General features: G+C 43.7%; 1 protein-coding gene across 1 annotated transcript in view; it reads right to left on the reverse strand.

Moving 5' to 3' along the window:
* LOC147117669 (protein Jumonji-like) overlaps positions 1–24,487 on the reverse strand; it is a 434,885-nt gene that overhangs the window by 91,732 nt on the left and 318,666 nt on the right. The window contains 1 exon segment of the mRNA XM_085988853.1: positions 9,177–9,356. Coding sequence (XP_085844979.1) covers positions 9,177–9,356 — 180 coding nt within the window.

Here is a 24,487-nt window from a genome sequence, read left to right on the forward strand (position 1 = left end):
ATCTCGGTCTTAAATGGCCTACCCCTTATCCTGAGACTATGCCCCCTAGTTCTAGATACTCCAGCCAGGAGAAACAACCTCTCAGCATCTACCCTGTCAATCCCCTTCAGAATCTTGTATGTTTCAATGAGATCACCTCTCATTCTTCTAAACTCCAGAGAGTATAGGCCCATTCTACACAATCTCTCATCATTTGACAGCCCTCTCATCCCACGAATCAATCTAGTGAACCTTCGTTGCACCGCCTCCGAGGCAAGTATATCCTTCCTTAGATAAGGAGACCAAAACTGTGCACAGTACTCCAGGTGTGGTCTCACCAAGGCCCTGTACAATTGTAGCAAGACTTATACTCCAACCCCCTTGCAATAAAGGCCAACATGCCATTTGCCTTCCTTATTGCTTGCTGTACCTGCATGCTAGCTTTCTGTGTTTCTTGCATGAGGACACCCAAATCGCTCTGAACAACATTTGAAAGTTTCTCACCATTTAAAAAATATTCTGTTTTTCTATTCTTCCTACCAAAGTGAATAACCTCACATTTCCCTACATTATACTCCATCTGCCACCTTACTGCCCACTCACTTAGTCTATCTATATTCCTTTGCGAACTCTGTGTTCTCCTCAGAGCTTACTGTCCCACCTAGCTTTGTATCAGCAGCAAACTTGGATACATTACACTCAGTCCCTTCATCTAGATCATTAATATAGATTGTAAATAGCTGAGGCCCCAACACTGATCTTTGCGGCACCCCACTAGTTACAGCCTGCCAACCTGAAAAAGATCGGTTTATCCCTACTCTCCGTTTTCTGTCCGTTAACCAATCCTCTAGCCATGCTACTATATTACCCCCAACCCTACTAAATCATCAATCTTGTACATAGTTTCATGGGCTAAGTGTCCAAAATGAAAATATCACTAATGCAGGCGCCAGTTCCTTCTGAGGTGAAGGTTTAATTACAATGTCAGTATAATATAGCTGAACCTCTGCATTGTACACAACCTCGCTGTTACTTAAACGAGATGTTGATGCAGGTGCCAAGTACAAACAGGAACATTTTCCATTCCAGTGTCACTCCCTTTAACACGCAACAGCATTGGAGGTCACCTGTGATGTGAAGCATGTTGATGCATGCTCCACATCACAGCCTATAGCTTTCTGCATTCCCATCCCAGTGCTCCTCTCTTCGATAAATGTTCAAAAGAACCGAGGTACAAAAGTGACAATGTTACTGTATTATGTTGCTTCACTAACCTGCACTTTTAGATTCACCCTTTCTGGGCAATTTTTTTCCCTCCACCCTGAAAACATTGGCCTATATTTTTCGATCGGAGGCTTCCGATCTGGAAACATAAAAGATAGGAGCAGGAGTAGGCCATTCGGCCCCTCGAGCCTGCTCCGCCATTCAATGAGATCATGGCTGATCATCCAAACTCAGTACCCCGTTCCTGCTTTCTCTCCATATCCCTTGATCCCTTTAGCCTTAAGAAATATATCCAACTCCTTCTTGAATATATTTAATGAATTGGCCTCTGCTGCCTTCTGTGGTAGAGAATTCCACAAGTTCACCACTCTCTAGGTGAAGAAATTCCTCCTCATCTCCGTCCTAAATGGCTTACCCCTTATCCTTAGACTGTGACCCCTGGTTCTGGACTCCCCGACCATCGGGAACATACTTCCTGCATCTAATCTGTCTAGTCCTGTTAGAATTTTATAAGTTTCAATGAGATCCCCTCTCATTCTTCTAAACTCCAGCGAGTATAAGCCCAATCGACCCAATCTCTCCTCATACATCATTGCTGCCATCCCAGGTATCAGCCTGGTGAATCTTCACTGCACTCCCTCCATGGCAAGAACATCCTTCCTCAGATAAGGCAACCAAAACTGCACACAATACTCAAGATGTGGTCTCACCAAGGCCCTGTACAACTGCAGCAAGACATCCTTGTTCCTGTACTCGAACCCTCTCACTACGAAGGCCAACATACCATTTGCCTTCTTAACTGCCTGCTGCACCTGCATGCTTACCTTCAGCGACTGGTGCACAAGGACATCCAGGTCTCGTTGCACTTCCCCTTCTCCCAATCTATTGCCATTTAGATAATAATCTGCCTTCCTGTTTTTGACACCAAAGTGGATAACCTCGCATTTATCCACGTTATATTGCATCTACCATGCTTCTGCCCAATCACCCAACCTGTCCAAATCATACTGGAGTTTCTTGGCATCCTCCTCACAGCACACACGCCCACCCAGCTTTATGTCGTCTGCAAACTTGGAGATATTACATCTAGTTCCCTCGTCTAGATCATTAATATATATTGTGAATAGCTGGGGTCCAAGGACCGATCCCTGCGGTACCCCACAAGTCACTGCCTGCCACTCGGGAAAAAAACCCGTTTATTCCAACTCTTTGCTTTCTGTCTGCCAACCAGTTCTCTATCCAAGTCAATACCTTGCCCCCAATCCCATGTGCCTTAACTTTACACGCTAATCTCTTATGCGGGACCTTATCGATAGCCTTTTGAAAGTCCAAATACACCACATCCACTGGTTCTCCCTTATCTATTTTACCAGTTACATCCTCAAAAAATTCCAGTAGATTAGTCAAGCACAATTTACCTTTTGTAAATCCATGTTGACTTTGTCCGATCCTGTCAATGTTTTCCAAGTGCTCTGCTATTACATCTTTTATAATGGACTCTAGCATTTTCCCCACTACCGATGTCAAGCCCCATTTTCTCTCTACCACCTTTTTTGAATAGTGGGGTAACATTAGCTACCCTCCAATCCATGGGTACTGTTCCAGAGTCTATCGAATGTTGGAAAATGACCAGCAATGCATCTACTATTTCTAGGGCCACTTCCTTAATTACCCTAGGATGTAGATTATCAGGCCCTGGGAAGTTATCGGCCTTCAATCCCGTCAATTTCCCCGAAAAAAATCTACGCCTTTACCCGAGGTCTCCGGAGGTCCGGACTCTTCCGCTCCTGGACCTCTCCAGGACGAAACGCGCAGGGCCCAGGTATCCCAGGGGCGCATGCGGTTCGCAAGCGTCCCTGGGATCATGAGGGCCAGTTCAACCAACGGAAGAAGGGAATCCCCCTTCATATTTTTGACAGGTCCCTCAGCGTAGACCTGTCAAATGTATGAATGGGGATCACTCCAAAAACACATCAAAACATTAAATTTTTAAAAAGCACGTTTTAAAAATTAGTTAAAATTACATTCAATTTAATATTTTAAACAAAAATGTATTTTTTGAAAAAAAAATTAGTTTTTTTTTACAGGGCTAAAAATAAACACCTTTTTAAAACTATAAATGAGTAGAAAATTTTTTTAATTTTTTTTTTTTTTTACTTTTTTTAAACTCTTATGCTGGTAAAAGCAGGCCTTACGCCTGCTTTTACCAGGCGTAAGATTTTTAAGGGATTTCAACGGGCGGAGGTTCTGCAGAAAGTAGAACTCTCCACCCGCAGAGGCCCTTCTCCAGGGCAGGCGGAGAATCTATCAAGAGGATTCTTGACAGATCGGAAGTGCCAGTTTTCAGCGCATACGCTTTGCATGCCTGAAACCGGCACTTGCGAGGTCCCTACGGGGTGTGTACACAGCTCCTACACACCCGTAGGGATCGGAAATTACAGGCCATTGACTTTTGTGGTAGAGTTCCACAGGCAACAGTCACTCTCCATACTTGGCCCAAGTGGTCATGTTCATGTGAAGGCCTGTTCAGTGATGCCCCAATTCATCACCTGGGGCATTACAACCAAGTGCAATACTACCCTCAGCTGACTGTATACCTCCAACAGTGGAAGGCTTCCTGGTTAATTTTTACTCTCTAACCCAGGGGTGTTGAGGCCAAATTTGCGCTTCTACCCATACAGAAAATAGTTGATAGCCCTGCTTTAGCAATATGTATTCGTTTAATTGAAACTGGAAAAGTTATTAGCCATACAGCTATCTGACCAGGTGCTATACTCCTTTAACCACTATCAGCCCCCAGACTTTATTCGCTACTCACTATAAATTAGATCATATATTCACAAGACATCTGGTTTCCTCATGGATGAGTCATTTTTGGTGTCCACCTGAATGCACATTTGGGCTGCCACCTTCCAGTCTCATTCAGTACCCAGCTCTTTTTCTTTGGCCACTTCATCAACACCTTCCATTTCTCGATCTTACTGCATCATGCCCCAAACCACTCACCACCACTCTGCTGCTGGCCTCCTTTCTCGCTACCACCCTTAGATCGAGTCCCTCCCAGGCAGCCCCCATGACTTCCCTTCTCTCTAAACTTGGCATCATCCACAATGCCCACCGTGGCTCCTACAATGGCATTACTAAAGCAGCAACCCACATCATGTCACTGCCCAATCATCACAAATCCCACCCACCTCCCTCTTTGGGAGTAGGCCTCTTCAAACTCTGTCGTAGCCTCTCAACAGTGCCTTGGCACCCACTTCTCTGGTCTCCTACTGCCCATTTGCTCCATATCATCCTTCAAAATGTTCATGCTCTTAAAAGTTATTGAGGTTGCTTCAGTCAACTAAACCTCCTGCCGTATCCCTAATTCTAACCATTCGTGTGGCTCTCCGTGCCAGGTCCCATCTCAACCTGTCCCTATCCCGTCCCTCTACTGGTACATGCTCTTTTTTCACTACTTCATATTCTACCACTCCTCCTTCAAATTTATTGTCTATTATCCTTCCTAGTCCCCGAGAAAGCTCACTCCTTTTCCCAGTTAGCTTCAGCAAAGAGTGGCTCCTCATCCCCAGTGATTTTACACTTCACTTAAATTACCTTATTTCCCTGCACTACAGCCCTCACCCTTCACATCAACTCCCCCACCCACATCCAACACTTAATTATCGTGCAAGATCTTGCCGCCTGCGCGGTTTCTATAACTAATAAGGCCATCTCTGATCATTTCCTTGCTTCCTTCAACATCACCGCCTCCCCGCCCGTCTCCCACCATTCTATCATCACCTTCTGTCCTGGAGAAAACTACAGTCCAGCTCCCTCCCAATACCCTTTCAAGCTCCTCACTTCCTCTTCACTGGCCTTCCACGACACCACTGATGCTGTTTCCGGCTCAACAACACTCTAGCATCCCCTTCAAACTGCTCACTGTTTTCTTCCATCGCTGTTTGCCTATTATGTCCCACCTTCACATCCTTGAATCTGAGTGCCATAGGTTTTAGTACACCTGGTGCTCAACTGGCCTAGTCACTCACCACCAGATCTAGCTGGATTGCCTCACACGCCACCATTATGGCCAAATCCACTTGGAGTCGGATTATCCTGGACTCCTCTTTTTGACAGCAAAGAGTCTGCTCCTTCATCCCTCACCTCCGACATCAAGTTGAAGGGGATGAATAGAAGTGAAACCAAGTAAGGGCAGTGCCATGGAGATGGATTTCAAAGGATTGTCAAAGGCTGATGCCTTTTTTGACTTTTGAGCAGGTAAACAGCAACAGTGATGGCAATGGAGAAGCAAAGAAGAGGAATTTGGGAGTTTAAAAGGGTGTTGGCTAGGTAGCTGGGTAATGGTAGAGTGGTGAGAGGAAGATGTAGATGTTGAAGGAAACAAGGCAGTGAACAGAGTTGGTATTAATGATAAAAACCTTCTCCAACTGACCATCAACAAGACTGAATCCATCCTGTTTAGCTCGCCCCAAAAAATTGTCACACTATAGCCTCCAATTCTCTCCTCTCCACAGCTGCTCACTCAAGGTGAACCCCACGATGTGCAACATTGATGCCCTTAACCTGGAATTGAGCATTTTACACTATATCCTATCCATCACCAACACCACCCATTTCCATCTCTTCAATATTTAACTCACCCCACCACCACTGAAACCCTCTTCCACATCTTTTTTTTACCTCCATGTTCAACCACTCAGACATGCTCCTCACTGGCATCCTGCGGTCCTTCATACATAAAAGTACAATTTTTTTGCTGCCTGCATCCTATCCCATTCCCTTATTATCCCAGTTCTTGCTAACTACCATTGGTTCTCTATTTACCAATGCACCAAATTCAAGATCTTTGTCCACATTTACAATTCCCTTCATGGCCTCGCCACTTCCTACTCCAACCTTTGCCAGCCCTTCATGTCAGTGCATTCCTTTTCCAACATACTAGCTCTGGCCTCCTTTGCATCCACTTCCTTTGCTCTGCTCCACTTTCAGTGGCAGAATTTTCAGCCATCTTGGCCCGACAGTCTCCATAAAACCCTCAGCTATTACTTTACCTCCCCTCTTTCAAAAGTCTCCTAAAATGTTATCTCTACGACCATGCTTTTGGTCACCTTCCCTAAATCCATCCCCTCCTCATCACTGCCTGGCACATGTTTGCTTTGGATGTTCTACTATGTTGAAGACACTGTACAAGTAGTTGTTGAGTAGGAAGAAAAATCTCCCAAGTTTTCAGAAGATAGCAAAATGGGAAGCAGAGTAAATAATGAAGAAGAATGCAACCAGATTCAGAACAATTTAGAGCATTTATGTAACTGGATCAATAGGCAGCAAATGCAGTTTAATGTGTAAAACGATTAGCTTGGGAGCAAGAAACTTAGAGGCAGTACATATTAATGGAAACAGTGGTGCCATATTCTGATCAAAAATGAGACCTAGGGATCATACAGATAAATATATGAAACTAGCATTTTAAGATGTGAAACTATCAAATGCTCAAAGCTAGCAATTCTGAATACTCTGCAAACAGAGACTAAAGTGGGAGCCATTCATGTCACCTTTCTTTTGCTAGTCTATCCCCCTAAACAGTACTGTAAAACATACCAAAATTATATATAGACAAAGTATTAAGCATCCGCAATACTCTTTTTACATTTATGAAGGCGATGGATGATCCTTCACTGGTACAGTGTCCGAAGAGTTTCCTATGCTACAACACACAGTAATGCAATCTCCCAACACGTTTAGCTGTCAGCTAAGTCACACTATAGCAATACCTCACTAGCAAAAACCATATGGCCAGATCCCAAGTAGTTCATTACATCAATGACTTACTGTACTGAAAGATTTTTTTTTTAAACATTGAAATTCTGTACTTGATCAGTTACAAACTAAACACAGAGGGGGCATACTATGCAGTCTCTAGCTGGGTAGGAGGGGCAAGAGGAGAGAAAGCGAGAGTGAGAGGAGGATTAAATAGTGGTTATATAAAGAAAATTACTTCAAACATCATGGCTATCTTCAGAACAAATTAAGAGTTAAGTACATTAAAGAAACATGTTTAAATAAATGTAATGGTCTAGATAAAGACAATTATTTGCAGAAGTGTCACATGCACACTGTAGGGTCATGTAACAGACTATGGAGGATCCTGTTGTTCAACAATGTTTTTTAAAGTAGAGGATTCCATGCTCTCTTCCTGATGATTTTATTTCACAAAATGGTCTAGATTTTATTGCATAACTCCACCCTGTGAACAAACCCAATATCCAATCTGACTCTTACCTAATGCAGCAAAATGTTTCTCTCCTCCTCCCCTCCCCCATCCTCAACCAGTTCACATCATCTGTCTTACTCCACCGGGCAGCACGGTGGCATAGTGGTTAGCACTGTTGCCTCACAGCGCCAGGGACCCGGGTTCGAATCCAGCCTCGGGCGACTGTCTGTGTGGAGTTTGCACATTCTCCCCGTGTTTGCGTGGGTTTACTCCGGGTGCTCCGGTTTCCTCCCACAGTCCAAAGATGTGCGGGTTAGGTTGATTGGCTATGATAAATTGACCCTTAGTGTTAGGGGGATTAAATACGTGGGGTTACGGGGATAGGGTGGGATATGTGTTGGTGTAGGGGTTACGGGGATCGGGTGGGATATGTGTCGGTGCAGGCTCGATGGGCCGAAATGGCCTCTATCTGCACTGTGTGGTTTCTGTGATTATCCAATTCAAATCCATTATACAAAGAATGCAAAGAAGTAAATATACATGGCTGGGTAAAGAGTAAAGGTGGAGACAGATTTGGTTGAGTTAGAAGGGAAAGCTTGCATGGAGATTTGGGAATTTTGTTAGTGGAGCTGGGAAAGGATTCCACCGGCAGCATGCAAGTTCAATCAAAGTTCAGTTGGTTAGCATTACTTTTATGATGTCATGCTTTCTTGCCACTTTGTGCTATTTCCCCTTCTCAGTTATTTCCAATTTTTAAATTACAAAATTATTACATTTAGTCTAATGGGACAAAGCTAAAAATTTCAACCAATATTCTTGTCTATTTTAAGAGGATGATCTAAAAACACATGATACACTGACTTACTACTAATGTAATCAATATGTTCTTGTTTTTAAGAAACCTCTATAAAACCTGTGGTACATTGCTGAGTGGGAACCTGGCACTTTCCCCACAGGAGGAAGAATAGGTGGGTGACTCACTCCATTCTCCACTCAGTCAAGTTCCTACAACCCAACTAGAGCAGCACAGGCAAAGACTTGAAAGTCTTCTTCTATCCTCTTGCCCAGGAAAGGTGAACAGTGGCACCTATCTATTCTGGGGGCAAAGGGAGAGAGAAGGGGAATAGGGATAGAATAAAAATTTAAAAAAGGTAAGAATTTTTTAAAAAGTGGAACAGTACTCAATTTTAAAACTTGGATTGAATTTGCATGCTTGAAACATCACTGAGCCTATACTAATCCCTAATTCAGTATTCTAAGAACTGTGACTGGCTACCTACATACAAGTATAGGAATATGCAGGCTGTAACTCAAGGTAATTAAAGTACTCCCCTATCACCAAATGTCTCAATCCATTACCAGCACTGTTCCCTCTTTTTCTTTTTTTAGGTGCGCGGCCCCTTTAAACGCCCATTCCATTTAAAAGCCAGTGAGCGGCCTGCGTGGGACCTTCAGACCGCTGCGCGCAGGAACATTGATTACCAGATATTCAGACATTCTAAGTTGCCCAGGTCTGCACAAATGAACTGACACTTGTTTATGCAGTAATCTTTTTCTGAACTGTCCACACTAATGCATGTTAGCTTGTTTCGGTACGTTGGAGAGTTACGCTGTGGGCATTAAAACTAAACTTAAAGACATGCCTCTGAAGGTTCCCTAGGTTCCATTAACTGCACATTACATTAGCAGTCAACCTTCTATCAAAGTTGACCTGCAGTCTGCAGTTACTAGTTTCAATCGTTATAAATGAACCTACCGTGACCATTGAGGACTTGTTTACCCTGTGGTTTTCCTTTCCTAGGTGTTGAGTGGCATGAAGATGAAGCATTGTTTGGAAGTGTTTTGACATCTTCACACTCATCGTCCTCTTCTACTTCATCAATGTCATCCTGGGAACTTCCGAAATACATCATATTGTTCGGCAGGGCAGGAGAGCCTAGGTACATTTAAAACAAAAACTGTTTTACTTTCCTCTCCTTGTACAGTTCATATTAAATGGCACCCAAAGAACTATCATCATGTTTGATGGTACATTACCCATTAAGAGCTGAACTCGCCGAACAGAAGATTTCTGGGTAGAATCAAGGGAAAACACTGACACCTAATACAAAACATTGTCCATCAAGCACAACAAATCATTTCAGATTAAAACTAAATATTTATAAATGAAATCAGGCCCACTGATATACAGAAAATCCATTTTTGCTGCATAGTATTGAGATTTATACCAGTGTTTTGGAGTTAAAATGCCAGAAATTTGCCATTTTCCCCACAAAAGCCATAAATCGGTGAACCTGAACATAACTCATTACATAGTCCAGAATCGCAGCAACAGAGAACATTTTCATTTGGGGAGGGAGCTTCACATTGTCTCTAAGATTGAGACCATCCGTTCAGCTGCCTCTGCCACTTCCCTTCCATCCCCTAGCCAGAGAATCACCTGCAATGACTTCTCTTCCCACTCCTACATAGTTACCTCTGGGGTCCCCCAAGGATCTATCCTTAGCCCCCTCCTATTTCTCATCTACATGCTGCCCCTTGGCGACATCATCTGAAAACACAGCGTCAGTTTCCACATGTGCACCGACGACACCCAGCTCTACCTCACCACCATTTCACTCGACCCCTCCACGGTCTCTAAATTGTCAGACTGCTTGTCTGACATACAGTACTGGATGAGCAGAAATTTTCTCCAATTAAATATTGGGAAGACCAAAGCCATTGTTTTCGGTCCCCGCCACAAACTCCGTTCCCTAGCCACTGACTCTATCCCTCTCCCTAACATCTGTCTGAGGCTGAACCACACTGTTCGCAACCTTGGTGTCATATTTGACCCTGAAATGAACTTACAACCACATATCCACGGCATAACAAAGACTGCCTATTTCCACCTCCATAACATCGCCCGTCTCCACCCTGCCTCAGTTCATCTACTGCTGAAACCCTCATCCATGTCTTTGTTGCCTCCAGACTTGACTATTCCAATGCACTCCTGCCTGGCCTCCCATGTTCTACCCTACATAAACTTGAGGTCATCCAAAACGCGGCTGCCCATGTCCTAACTCGCACCAAGTCATGTTCACCCATCACCCCTGTGCTCGCTGACCTACATAGGCTCCCGGTTAAGCAACGCCTCGATTTCAAAATTCTCATTCTTGTTTTCAAATCCCTCCATGGCCTCGCCCCTTCCTATCTCTGTAATCTCCTCCAGCCCCACAAACCCCTCCCCAAGATATCTGCGCTCCTCTAACTCTGCCTTCTTTAGCATCCCTAATTATAATCGCTCAACCTTTGGTGGCCGTGCCATCTGTTGCCTAGGCCTTAAGCTCTGGAATTCCCTCCCTAAACCTCTCTGCGCCTCTACCTCTCTTTCCTCCTTTAGGACTCCTTAACACCTACCTCTTTGGCCAAGCTTTTGGTCACCTGCCCTAATTTCTCCTTATGTGGCTCGGTGTCAAAATTTTGTCTTATAATACTCCTGTGAAGTGCCTTGGGACGTTTTACTACGTTAAAAGGCGCTATATAAATAAAAGTTGTTGTTGTTGAAAGGCTGTTAGGATTCACAGAATATGAGATGAAGGAATGATGCAGCTAAGCAGAAAAGGGTTAAACACACAAAATAGAAGGCCACTATAAATGGAAACTGTGCAGACTGGAAAAGAGGTTACAAGCTGAACAGCCTGTGGTCATTCTTTGGAACCTTTGCTTTAAAAAAAAAATACAATGACGAAAACTATAGTAAGCAAAATTTTCAAGCTTGATAGCAATACCAAAACAGGAGATGGGGCAAATAATGAAGAACACAACCAGATTCAGAAAGATTTGGATCTTCAGATATGTGAGCAGATCCAATTCATTGTGGATAAACATAAAGTAACTAGTATGGGATCACTGGACCAAAAGATAAAGTTTATGTTAAATAGATGTATTTCTGGAATGGGAAGGAATTGAGGGATATGGTGAGAAGATAAGTAGGGAGGATTGATCCAAGTTAAAGAAACTGACTTGCTGAGTCAAATAGCCTTTTCCTAAAAAGTCTCATTATAGTTTAGACTTCAACAACAACAATTTGTATTTATATAGCGCCTCTAACATAGTAAAACATCCCAACAAGCTGCAATGGAGCGTTATCAAACAAAATTTAACACTGAGCCACATAAGGAGAGGTTAGGACAGGTGACCAAAAGCTTGGTCAAAGAGGTAGGTTTTAAGGAGCATCGAGGCATAGAGAGGTGAAGAGGCCTAGGGAAGGAATTCCAGAGTCTAAGGCCCAGGCAGCTGAAGGCACGGCCACCAATGGTGGAGCGATGAAAATCAGGGATGCACAAGAGACCAGAATTGGAGGAGCACGGAGATTTCTGAAATTTCACCAATAATTCCACAAAATCAAGATGGTGTCATTTAAAAAAAAAATCTTTCCTCAGCTCATTATAAACTAAATCAGGAACATACAGTAATTAAAATAACGCAGTGTTATTTTGGGGGGGGGGGGGGGGTTCAGAATATACTTTCAACATAAAATACTTTCTTTACCTATCTATCCAGGCAAAGTAGTTAAAAAAATAATTTTTAACTAACCCGTAGATTTCTGAAGATTTGTTTCTCCTTCCTGTAAACAACCATCATTGCAAGTCTGCGCAATCAGCAGAAAGCTGCTCAACTCTTTTCAGCCATGACCCCTCAGCCAAGGCTCCTCCATAGGAAACTGTAGAAATTGGCATTCATTCCACTCACATTGACTGGGAGGCATCTGAGCCAAGAAACTTCAAGATCGGTATAGTACAGAGCACTGAATTCTGACCAACATCCAGAACTAGAATGGATGCTGATTTTCTAATAATTTCAGTGACTGACTCCTTACTGATCAGGGAGGAGGGAGGGCAGATAAAGCAAACTTCAAAATCACCTACAAAATGGGCTTATCACCTTTTACCATCACTTTTTGGGGGGGGGGGGGGGGGGGGGGGAAAAGACAGTGGGGAGAGCTGACGAGGAATTATTTCACATTGGCGATACTCCCACCCATACTTACCTTCAAACTTGAAGTAAGCTACAAATAAAATTACAAAATTCACAGGAAAAAGTAAAGAAAGCCAAACACAGACCCTTTCATATTACAGAGGATGGTTATTTTGTAAATATACAGCAAAAATAACATTACTGCTCCATAAATATCAAAAGGAAGTCACAGGGACCTCACCAGGTGCCCGTCATTGTGAGGACTTGCACGCTGCAACAATCTATTATATATTAAAATCCATAGGTGGGTCACGGCCTTCTATTTCAAAATGCACTGACAACTGATGTTAATGAGAAAATCCATTTACAAATGTCCATACGTACCTGCAATACATGCTATGCCTGTAGGAGACTACATGTTGTAAATGCCACATGACATTAAGCCCCAAAATAATATCTGACATTGTACACTGGAGTTGGCAGCCTGGATGCATGGCATAGCAGTGTTATTTCTGCCATAACCATATTCAGTCAGCAACTGAACGCTTTAAAACAGATTTTTGAATCTTAAAAATTTTGAGCCTGTAAATAAATCTTGAGCACGGTTTTATTTTCAGTCCACAACTTCAGCGTTGGCAAAATCTTAATCTCACTCACTTGATGTGGCCTGAATCATTCCCCCACCCCACCTCTAACTTTCACCCTAAACAAAATACTGAAAAATGAAAAGCAAGATGAAAAGATAGACCAGTTCAATAAAGTTGAGATGAAAAGTCATTGACCTGAAACGTTAATCTAAAGGCACTGTATCTGAATGCACGAAGCATTCGTAATAAGGTAGACGACTTAACAGCGCAATTGAATGTAAACGGATACGATATAATTGCAATTACGGAGACATGGCTGCAGGGTGACCAAGACTGGGAGCTGAATATCCAAGGATATTCGATATTTAGGAAAGACAGGGAAAAAGGAAAAGGAGGTGGGGTGGCATTGTTAGTAAAGGATGAAATCAGAGCAATAGTGAAAAAGGATATTTGCTCAGAAAATCAAGATGTAGAATCAGTCTAGGTGGAGCTAAGAAGCACCAAGGGGCAGAAAACATTGGTGGGAGTTGTCTATAGGCCTCCAAACAGTAGTGGTAATGTAGGAGATGGCATCAAACAGGAAATTAGAGATACATGTAACAAGGGTACTACAGTAATCATGGGTGACTTTAATCTACTGGCCAAATCAAATTAGCAATAATACTGTGGAGGATGAATTCCTGGAGTGTGTACGAGATTTTTTTTAGACCAGTATGTTGAGGAGCCAACTAGGGAACAGGCTATCCTAGATTGGGTATTGTGCAATGAGAAGGGGTTAATTAATAATTTTGTTGTGCGGGGTCCTTTAGGGAAGAGTGACCATAACATGATAGAATTCTTCATTAAGATGGAAAGTGAAGAAGTCCAATCCGAAACTAGGGTCCTAAATCGAAACAAAGGAAATTACAGAGGTATGAGGAGTGAGGTGGCTATGATAGATTGAGGAGGTTCATTAAAAGGCATGACGGTGGATGGGCAATAGCTAACATATAAAGGAACAAATGCATGAATTGCAACAGTTATACATTCCTTTCTGGCACATAAACACAAAAAGGAAAAGCGGCCCAACCATGGCTAACAAAAGAAATTAAGGATAGTATTAGATCCAAAGAGGAGTCATATAAAGTTGCCAGAAAAAGTAGCAAGCCTGAGGGGATTGGGAGCAGTTTAGAATTCAGCAAGAAAGGACTAAGAGATTGATTAAGAGGGGGAAAATAGAATATGGGAGTAAATTTGCAAGGAACATAAAAGCAGATTGTAAAAGCTTCTACAAGTATGTAAAAAGAAAAAAGGTTAGTGAAGACAAATGTAGGTCCCTTACAGTCAGAAATGGGAGAATTTATAATGGGGAACAAGGAAATAGCAGAGCAATTAAACAAATACTTTGGTTCTGTCCTCACGGAAGAGGACACAAAGAACTTCCCAGAAATGCTAGGGAACCAAGGCTCTAGTGCGAAGGATGAATTAAAGGAAATTAGTATTAATAAAAAAAAGTGCTGGAGAAATTAATGGGACTGAAAACAGATAAATCCCCAGGGCCTGATAATCTGCATTTCGGAGTACTAAAATAGGTAGCCATGGAAATAGTGGTTGCATTGGTTGTCATCTTCCAAAATTCTATAGATTATGGGACAGTTCCTGCAGGTTAGAGGGTGGCAAATGTAACTCCAATATTTTAAAAAGGAGGGAGAAAAAACAGGGAACTACAGACTGGTTAGCCTAACATTAGTAGTAGGGAAAATAGAATCATAGAAAGTTACAGGAAGGAGGCCATTTCGGCCCATCGTGTCCACGCCGGCCAACAAAGAGCTATCCAGCTAATCCCACTTCCCAGCTCTTGGTCCGTAGCCCTGCAGGTTAGAGCTTCCCAAGTGCACATCCAAGTACTTTTTAAATGTGGTTAGGGTTCCAGCCTCTACCACCCTTTCAGGCAGTGAGTTCCAGACCCCCACAACCCTCTGGGTGAAGAAATTGCCCCTCAAATCTCCTCTAAGCCTTCCACCAATTACTTTAAATCTGTGTCCCCTGGTTTTTGACCCCTCTGCTAAGGGAAATAGGTCCTCTGTATCCACTTTATCTATGCCCCTCATAATTTTATACACCTCAATAAGATCTCCCCTCGGCCTCCTCTGTTCCAAGGAAAACAGACCCAGCCTATCTAGTCTTTCCTCATATTAAGATTCTCTACTCCCGGCAACATCCTTGTAAATCTCCTCTGTACCCCCTCTAGTGCAATCACATCGTTCCTGTAATGTGGTGACCAGAACTGCACGCAGTACTCTAGCTGAAGCCTAACCAGTGTTTTATACAGTTGAAGCATAACCCCCCTGCTCTTGTATTCTATGCCATGGCTAATAAAGGCAAGCATTCCGTATGCCTTCTTAACCACCTTATCTACTTGGCCTGCTACCTTCAGTGATCTGTGGACATGCACTCCAAAGTCCCTTTGTTACTCTATACTACTCAGTGTCCTACCATTTAATGTGTATTCCCTTTCTTTGTTAGCCCTCCCCAAATGCATTACCTCACACTTCTCTGGATTGAATTCCATTTGCCACTGTTCTACCCACCTGACCAATTTATTGATATCTTCCTGCAGTCTACAGCTTCCTTCTTCAGTATCAACCACACAGCCAATTTTAGTATCATCTGCAAACTTCTTAATCATACCCACTATATTCAAGTCTAGATCATTGATACATACCACAAAAAGCAAGGGACCTAGTATGTACTGAGCCCTGCAGAACCCCACTGGAAACAGCCTTCCAGTCACAAAAACACCCATCAACCATTACCCTCTGCATCCCGTCTCCGAGCCAGTTTTGTGACTAGTGGGGTACCGCAGAGATCAGTGCTTGGGCCCCAGTTATTCACAACATATATCAATGATTTGGATGAGGGAACCAACTGTAATATTTCCAAGTTTGCTGACGACACGAAACTAGGTGGGGTTGTGAGGAGGATGCAAAGAGGCTTCAAGGCGATTTAGACAAGTTGAGTGAGTGGGCAAATACATGGCAGATGCAGTATAACGTGGATAAATGTGAAGTTATCCACTTCGGTAGGAAAAACAGAAAGGCAGAGTATTGTTTAAATGGTGACAGATTGGGAAATGTTGATGTATAAAGGGACCTGGGTGTCCTTGTACACCAGTCACTGAAAGCAAACATGCAGGTGCAGCAAGCAGTTAGGAAGACAAATGGTATGTTGGCCTTCATTGCAAGAGGACAGGAGTACCAGAGCAAGGATGTCTTACTACAGCTATACAGGGCCTTGGTGAGACCACACCTGGAGTGCTGTGTGCAGTTTTGGTCTCCTTACCTAAGAAAGGATATACTTGCCATAGAGGGAGTGCAGTGAAGGTTCACCAGACTGATTCCTGGGATGGCAGGACTGTCGTATGAGGAGAGATTGGGTCGACTAGGCCTGTATTCACTAGAGTTTAGAAGAATGAGAGCGAATCGCATTGAAACATGTAAAATTCTGACAGGGCTAGACAGACTGGATGCAAGGAGGATGTTTCCCCTGGCTGGGGGGTCTAGAATGAGGGGTCAAAATCTTAGGATATGGGGTATGACATTCAGGACTGAGATGAGGAGAAATTTCTTCACTGAGGGTGGTGACCCTGTGGAATTCTCTACCACAGAAGGTTGTGGAGGCCAAGTCACTGAATATATTTAAGGAGATAGATAGATTGCTAGGCACAAAAGGCATCAAGGGGTATGGGGAGAGAGCGGGAATATGGTATTGAGATAGAGGATCAGCCATGATCATATTGAATGGCAGAGCAGGCTCAAAGGGCCGAATGGCCTACTCCTGTTTCTATGTTTCTAACTCTGTTTCTCTCTCCACAGATGCTGCCTCACCTGCTGAGTGTTTCCAGCATTTTCTCTTTTAATTTCTAATTTCCAGCATCTACAGTATTTTGCTTTGGTTTCAATACATGCTGTACATACAGTGAGGAGTAGATTACCAGCAAATATGAGGGGGCTCAGATGTGGCACTGTTATTGACAATTGCAGCAACTAGCTCATCATGGTTGCCACCACAATAGTTCCCAATAGACCTGCCTTAAAGAGGACTGTGGTTTTACTTAGTACAGCTGTGTGGAGCTTGTAGCAGTAACACTGCAGTAGGTTGAAGTCATCAAACTAGATTTAGGAAGAAAAGTAATAGAACATGAAAGAAAGTAAAGCAATAAGGGGACAGGAGGAGAGCAGTTGTAGGCAATGGGTCATCCAATTTCTTTGAGTGACCAAATCAGATCACAACATTGGTCAAATATTTTTACAGCTCCCTCAACTGATCTAACTAGGTGAAGCATCTGCCCAAACCCCTGCCTCAGAGCAGCAAGCCATCACCGTGCCTTTTTGGTACTGTCAAATTAGTGCCAATCATACTGAATTTTGGAGTAGCTTTGTGCCGTGGACTCTAGTCAACTGACAACAGTTATCAAAGATTTTCCACTTTCAAACAGACTCATCCCCAACTGTAACAGGTGTATTCAAGAGGCACAGAGAGTCAAGAAACCATTATGGATCATAGGGGATAGGAGAAACCGGGGAGAAATCTGGTAAAAAGGCAGTTTTGAGGGAGGTGACTAAAGTAGCGGACAGGGGAATGTCTGTGGATGTTGCTTATATGGCCTTCCAGAAGCCATTTGATAAAGTCCCGCATAAGAGACTGTTAACTAGATGTAATATCTCCAAGTTTGCAGACGACACAAAGCTGGGTGGGCGTGTGTGCTGTGAGGAGGATGCCGAGAAACTCCAGTATGATTTGGACAGGTTGGGTGATTGGGCAGAAGCATGGCAGATGCACGGTTATCCACTTTGGTGTCAAAAACAGGAAGGCAGATTATCTGAACGGCAATACTGTAGATTGGGAGAAGGGGAAGCGCAACGAGACCTGGGTGTCCTTGTGCACCAGTCGCTGAAGGTAAGCATGCAGGTGCAGCAGGCGGTTAAGAAGGCAAATGGTATGTTGGCCTTCGTAGCGAGAGGGTTTGAGTACAGGAACAAGGATGTCTTGCTGCAGCTGTACAGGGCCTTGGTGAGACCACATCCTGAGTATTGTGTGCAGTTTTGGTCGCCTTAACTGAGGAAGGATGTTCTTGCCATAGAGTGCAGCGAAGATTCACCAGACTGATACCTGGGATGGCAGGAATGACGTATGAGGAGAGATTGGGTCGATTAGGCTTATATTCGCTAGAGTTTAGAAGAATGAGAGGGGATCTCATTGAAACTTATAAAATTCTAACAGGACTAGACAGACTAGATGCAGGAAGGATGTTCCCGGTGGCGGGTGAGTCCAGAAACAGGGGTCACAGTCTGAGGATAAGGGGTAAGCCATTTAGGACTGAGATGAGGAAGAATTTCTTCACAAAGAGAGTGGTGAACCTGTGGAATTCTCTACCACAGAAGGCAGTAGAGGCCAATTCATTAAATATATTCAAGAAATGAGTTAGATATATTTCTTGAGGCTGGAGGGATCAAGGGATGTGGGGAGAGGGCAGGGACAGGGTGCTGAATTTGGATGATCGGCCATGGTCGCATTGAATGGCAGAGCAGGCTCGAGGGGCCGAGTGGCCTACTCCTGCTCCTATCTTCTGTTTCTATGTTTCAAGACCGAGATCAATAGATTTTTGGGCACTAGGGGAATCAAGGGATAAGGCGGAAAAGAGGAGTTGAGGTAAAAGATCAGCCATGATCTTACTGAATGGCGGAGTAGGCTCGAGGGGCCGTGTGGCCTACTCCTGCTCCTATTTCTTATGTTCTTATAATCTAAACACCTACCAATATTGCTATTAGGCATATTTATTTACACTACAGAGGGAAAACAATTGCCCTCAATAATACTCCTAAATCATCACAAATGGCGTCCAACAATGCAATACACCTGTAACTAACACTAAAATAAAAACAGAAAATGCTGGAAATACTCAGGTCAGGCAGCATCCGTGGAGAGAGAAACAGAGTTATTGTTTCAGGTCAATGAGATTTCGATGCTGCCTGACCTGCTGAGTGTTGCCAGCATTTTCTGTTTTTATTTCAGATTTCCAGCATCTGCAGTATTTTGCTTTTGTATCTGATAGTACCCTGGTGTTGTCTTCCAAATGCTCCCACTAAACACAATTCAGGTATTCAAGGACAGTATCAATAATTATACTGCTAGGCATTTTTCATAGTTCATATGAACATATAAGGGGGTTGCTCCGCAGGACTGCGCTCACAGGAGGTACATCACTGGAAATCACGGGTGTGCAGCCTATAGTTTTCCACAAGGTGCATTCCCTGTGGCTGGCTCATGGAATCACCCCTATAGTCTGAATATTTCAAAAGCCAACCATTACACTTCTCTGAATCTCTCCTGTCCAAAGACAGTGGCTTATACTGGGGTGTGGTTCCATGGGCATCCGCAGCATTCCGTTACCTTGTCCAACTATCCATATTTCATGAAAGACTAGAAACTGAGTGTCAGCTGGGTATTCAACTAAAAAGAGGCGGCACAGCTGGGTATCATCCTATCCTCACCCAACTTACACAATTAACCTGGAGGGATCACTGGGACAGCAATCCTGACCCAATGATCCTGAAGCCAATTGGAGACGTAGAAATGTACCTGAGACTAACTGTAGACCAGTGTTGTCCCAATATGTTAAGCCACTTGTGGATAATTGAGCATCCAGATGTGGATAATTACATTTCTGATTAGTGAATAAAAAACATCATTGGGCATATGATCTCAGTACTCATTTGCATGGCGGATACATATGTACTTTAATCTTTTTGTGCGTTTGTTGGTAAATGGTATGACGAAAAACAGAGTGTGCTTTTGATTATCGAGTGCTTTACTTCTTTGGTTACTGAATGGTACATATATACTTGTGAAGTACATTTAGCTGTATTATACGAGTGTATGAAAGCTGCTTTCTACTAAAATTAGAGCATACAGCTAAAACGTGTTGCCGTAGCCACATCTGTGACTAGTCAACGATTTTTACTGGAGAACACTGCTGTGGCGCAGTCACTTTCAATGTCAAGAGAACGTGGAGAAGCAATTAAAAAAGCAAAGAGAATGTTGGGTTATATAGCCAGAACAGTGGAGTACAAGTCTGAAAAGAAATTATACTGAGGCTTTATAATGCACTGATTGATCAGACTTGGATTTCCGCCACCACAATTCAAAAGAGACATAAATGCACGTAGAGGGTGCAGAGAAGAGCAAATGTAAAGGAGGGGGAAAAAAATTAGGAAGAGGGCCATATTAAAATAATTAAAGTGCTGAATGCTATAAATAGGTTATCATAGAAACTAGCGCAGAATGAGGCCATTCAACCCATCGTACCCACCAGGTAAGGCCTCAGACCCCGGGGGGGGCGGCGGGAGGCGCGAGTGGGAAGCTTGAAAAAGCTTCAGAGACCCAGGTAAGGCCTCAGACCGCGGGTGTCAGCGGGAGGCGCGAGCGGGAAGCTTGAAAAAGCTTCAGAGACCAGGTAAGGCCTCAGACCGCGGGTGTTGGCGGGAAGCGCGAGCGGGAAGCTTGAAAAAGCTTCAGAGACCCAGGTAAGGCCTCAGACCGCGGGTGTCGGCAGGAGGCGTGAGCGGGAAGTTTGAAAAAGCTTCAGAGACCAGGTAAGGCCTCAGACCGCGGGTGTTGGCGGGAGGCGCGAGCGGGAAGCTTGAAAAAGCTTCAGAGACCCAGGTAAGGCCTCAGACCGCGGGTGTTGGCGGGAGGCGCGAGCGGGAAGCTTGAAAAAGCATCAGAGACCCAGGTAAGACCTACCAATCTCCAGTCTCGGACCTCAGAGGGAAGGAGAGAGGTAAAAAGTAATCCAAGTGTGACGTCACCAGAAAGCGGGTAAGTGATTGGTTGGTGAGTATTTCCCTCTTTTGAAGCTTAAACTCTGTGGTTTATAGTTTCTACGGTGCAATATTCATCATCTAGAATCGGGGCAGAGGGTGTTTAAGAATAATATTTATAAATTTAATTAATTACATAGAATGGGAGATCAGGTGATGTGTTGCTGCTGCAATATGTGGGAGCTGGTGAACACCATTGATGCTCACAGTGATCACATTTGCAGTAAGTGTTGGCTGCTCGAGGAATTCCGGCTCCGTGTTGAAGAGCTGGAGTCCGAGCTTCAAACACTGAGACACATCAGGGAGGGGGGAGAGTTACCTGGACTCTGTATCAGGAGGTAGTCACACCAATTAGATTAATTAATTCAGATGTAGTCCGTGGCCAGGGTCAGGATGGTGTGACTGGAAGTGAGGCAGGTACGGGGATCCAGGAGGTAGTGTTGGAGGAGCCGCAGTCCTCGCTCTTGTCCAACAGGTTTGAGGCTCTTACTCCCTGTGAGGATGGGAACGGGGACTGCGGGGAGGATGACCAACCCGGCCACAGCAACGTGGAGCGGGGGGCCATTCAAGTGGGGGGAGATAAAAGAAATGTTGTAGTGGTAGGGGATAGTATCGTTAGGGGGGATAGATAGAGTTCTTTGCAGCCGAGAGCGAGAGTCCCGAAGGCTGTGTTGTCTGCCCGGTGCCAGGGTTAAGGACATCTCCTCTGGGCTGGAGAGAAACTTGGAGTGGAAGGGGGAGGATCCAGTTGTCGTGGTCCATGTTGGTACCAACGACATAGATAGGACAAGGAAGGAGGTTCTGCTGAGGGAGTTTGAGCAGCTAGGGGCCAAATTAAAAAGCAGAACCACAAGGGTAATAATCTCTGGATTATTACCTGAGCCACGTGCAAATTTGGCTAGGGTAAATAAAATTAGAGAGTTAAATGCGTGGCTCAAAGCCTGGTGTGGGAGAAATGGGTTTTGCTTCCTGGGACACTGGCATCAGTACTGGGACAGGAGAGCGTTGTTCCGTTGGGACGGACTTCACTTGGCCAGTGCTGGAACTAGAGTCCTGGTGAATCGAATAACTAGGGCTGTAGAGAGGGCTTTAAACTAATTAGTGGGGGGGAGGTTTTAAGAGAGCGAAAAATAAAAATGACAGCGGAGAAGGCAATAGAGCAAGGTAGCAGTGGGGGAATTAAAAACCAGAGCGTGTCAGGAAGGGACAGAATGTATAATGATAAAGGTAAAGTAGTAAAAGGGGTAAAAGCAGGAATAAATTGTCAGAAAACATATTTGAAAGTTCTTTATCTGAATGCACGCAGCATTCGTAACAAAATTGACGAGTTGACGGTACAAATAACTACACATGGGTGTGATCTGGTGGCCATTACGGAAACATGGCTGCAAGATAATCATGACTGGGAACTAAACATACATGGGTATTTGACAATTAGGAAGGACAGACAGGAAGGAAAGGGAGGTGGGGTTGCTATATTAATCAAGTCAGAAATGATATTGGGTCAAAGGATCAGGATAGTGAAATAGTTTGGGTGGAGATAAGGAATAAGAAGGGGAAAAAGTCACTAGTGGGCATAGTCTATAGGCCTAACAGTTGCAACTCTGTTGGTCGGAGTATAAATCAGGAAATAGTTGGGGCTTGTAATCAGGGAACAGCTATAATCATGGGGGATTTTAACTTTCATATTGACTGGACTAATCAAATTAGGCATGGCAGCCTTGAGGAAGAGTTCATTGAGTGTATTAGGGACAGGTTCCTTGAGCAGTATGTAACTGAACCAACCAGGGGACAGGCAATCTTAGATCTGGTCCTGTGTAATGAAACAGGATTAATAAAAAATGTCCTAGTAAAGGATCCCCTTGGAATGAGTGACCATAATATGGTTGAATTCCAAATTCAGTTTGAGGGTGAGAGAGTTCACAGAATCACAGAAACTCCACAGTGCAGATAGAGGCCATTTCAGCCCATCGAGCCTGCACCGACACATATCCCACCCGATCCCCGTAACCCCTACACCAACACATATCCCACCCTATCCCCGTAACCCCACGTATTTAATCCCCCTAACACTAAGGGTCAATTTATCATAGCCAATCAACCTAACCCGCACATCTTTGGACTGTGGGAGGAAACCGGAGCACCCGGAGGAAACCCACGCAAACACGGGGAGAATGTGCAAACTCCACACAGACAGTCGCCCGAGGCCGGATTTGAACCCGGGTCCCTGGCGCTGTGAGGCAACAGTGCTAACCACTATGCCACCGTGGATCTCAAACCAGCATACTGAGCTTAAATAAAGGAGACTATGAAGGTATGAGAGTAGAATTGACTAAAGTGGACTGGGAAAACAGATTAAAGTGTAAGTCGGTACAAGAGCAGTGGTCTACATTCAAGGAGATATTTCACATCTTTCAAGATAAATATATTCCACTGAGGAAAAAGGGGAGTAAAAGAAAAGACAGCCTTCCGTGGCTTAGTAAAGTAATAAGGGATAGTATCCGACTGAAAACAAGGGCATATAAAGTAGCCAAATCTAGTGGGAGGATAGAAGATTGGGAAGCATTTAAAAGCCAGCAAACAATAACTAAAAGATTAATTAAGAAAGGGAAGATAGATAGATTATGAAAGTAAACTAGCAAAAAATATAAAAACAGATAGCAAGAGTTTCTACAGCTATATAAAAAGAAAAAGGGTGGCTAAAGTGAACGTTGGTCCCTTAGAGGATGGGACCGGAAAACTAGTGGTGAGAAACATGGAGATGGCAAAGACGCTGAACAAATATTTTGTATCAGTCTTTACAGTAGAGGACACTAAAAATATCCCAACACTGGATAAACAGGGGGCAATGGGGAGGGGGAGGAGCTAAAAACGATTAAAATCACTAAGGAGATGGTACTCAGTAAAATAATGGGACTTAAGGCGGATAAATCCCCCGGACCTGATGGCCTACATCCTAGGGTCTTGACAGAAGTGGCGGTAGGGATTGTGGGTGCATTGGTGATTATTTTCCAGAACTCCCTGGACTCAGGAAAGGTCCCGTCAGATTGGAAAACTGCTAATGTAACACCTTTATTTAAGAAGGGAAGTAGACAAAAAGCTGGAAACTATAGACCAGTTAGCCTAACATCTGTGGTTGGCAAAATGTTGAAGTCCATTATTAAGGAAACAGTAACAGAGCATTTGGATAAACATAATTTAATAGGACAGAGTCAGCATGGTTTTATGAAGGGGAAGTCTTGTTTGACAAATTTGCTCGAATTCTTTGAGGATGTAACATACAGGGTGGATAAAGGGGAACCAGTGGATGTAGTGTATTTGGACTTCCAAAAGGCATTTGACAAGGTTCCACACAAAAGATTACTGATCAAGATAAGAAATCACGGGATTGGGGGTAATATACTGGCATGGGTGGAAGATTGGCTATCTAACAGAAAACAAAGAGTTGGGATAAATGGTTCATTCTCGGGCTGGCAATCAGTAACTAGTGGTGTTCCGCAGGGGTCAGTGCTGGGACCCCAACTCTTTACAATCTATATTAACGATTTGGAGGAAGGGACCGAGTGCAACATATCCAAGTTTGCTGACGATACAAAGATGGGAGGGAAAGCAATGAGTGAGGATGACATAAAAAACCTGCAAAAGGACATAGACAGGCT

The sequence above is a fragment of the Somniosus microcephalus genome, chromosome 5 (assembly GCF_052327205.1).
Source record: "Somniosus microcephalus isolate GS21.2 chromosome 5, FLI_Smic_1.0, whole genome shotgun sequence".
Lineage (NCBI taxonomy): Eukaryota > Metazoa > Chordata > Chondrichthyes > Squaliformes > Somniosidae > Somniosus > Somniosus microcephalus.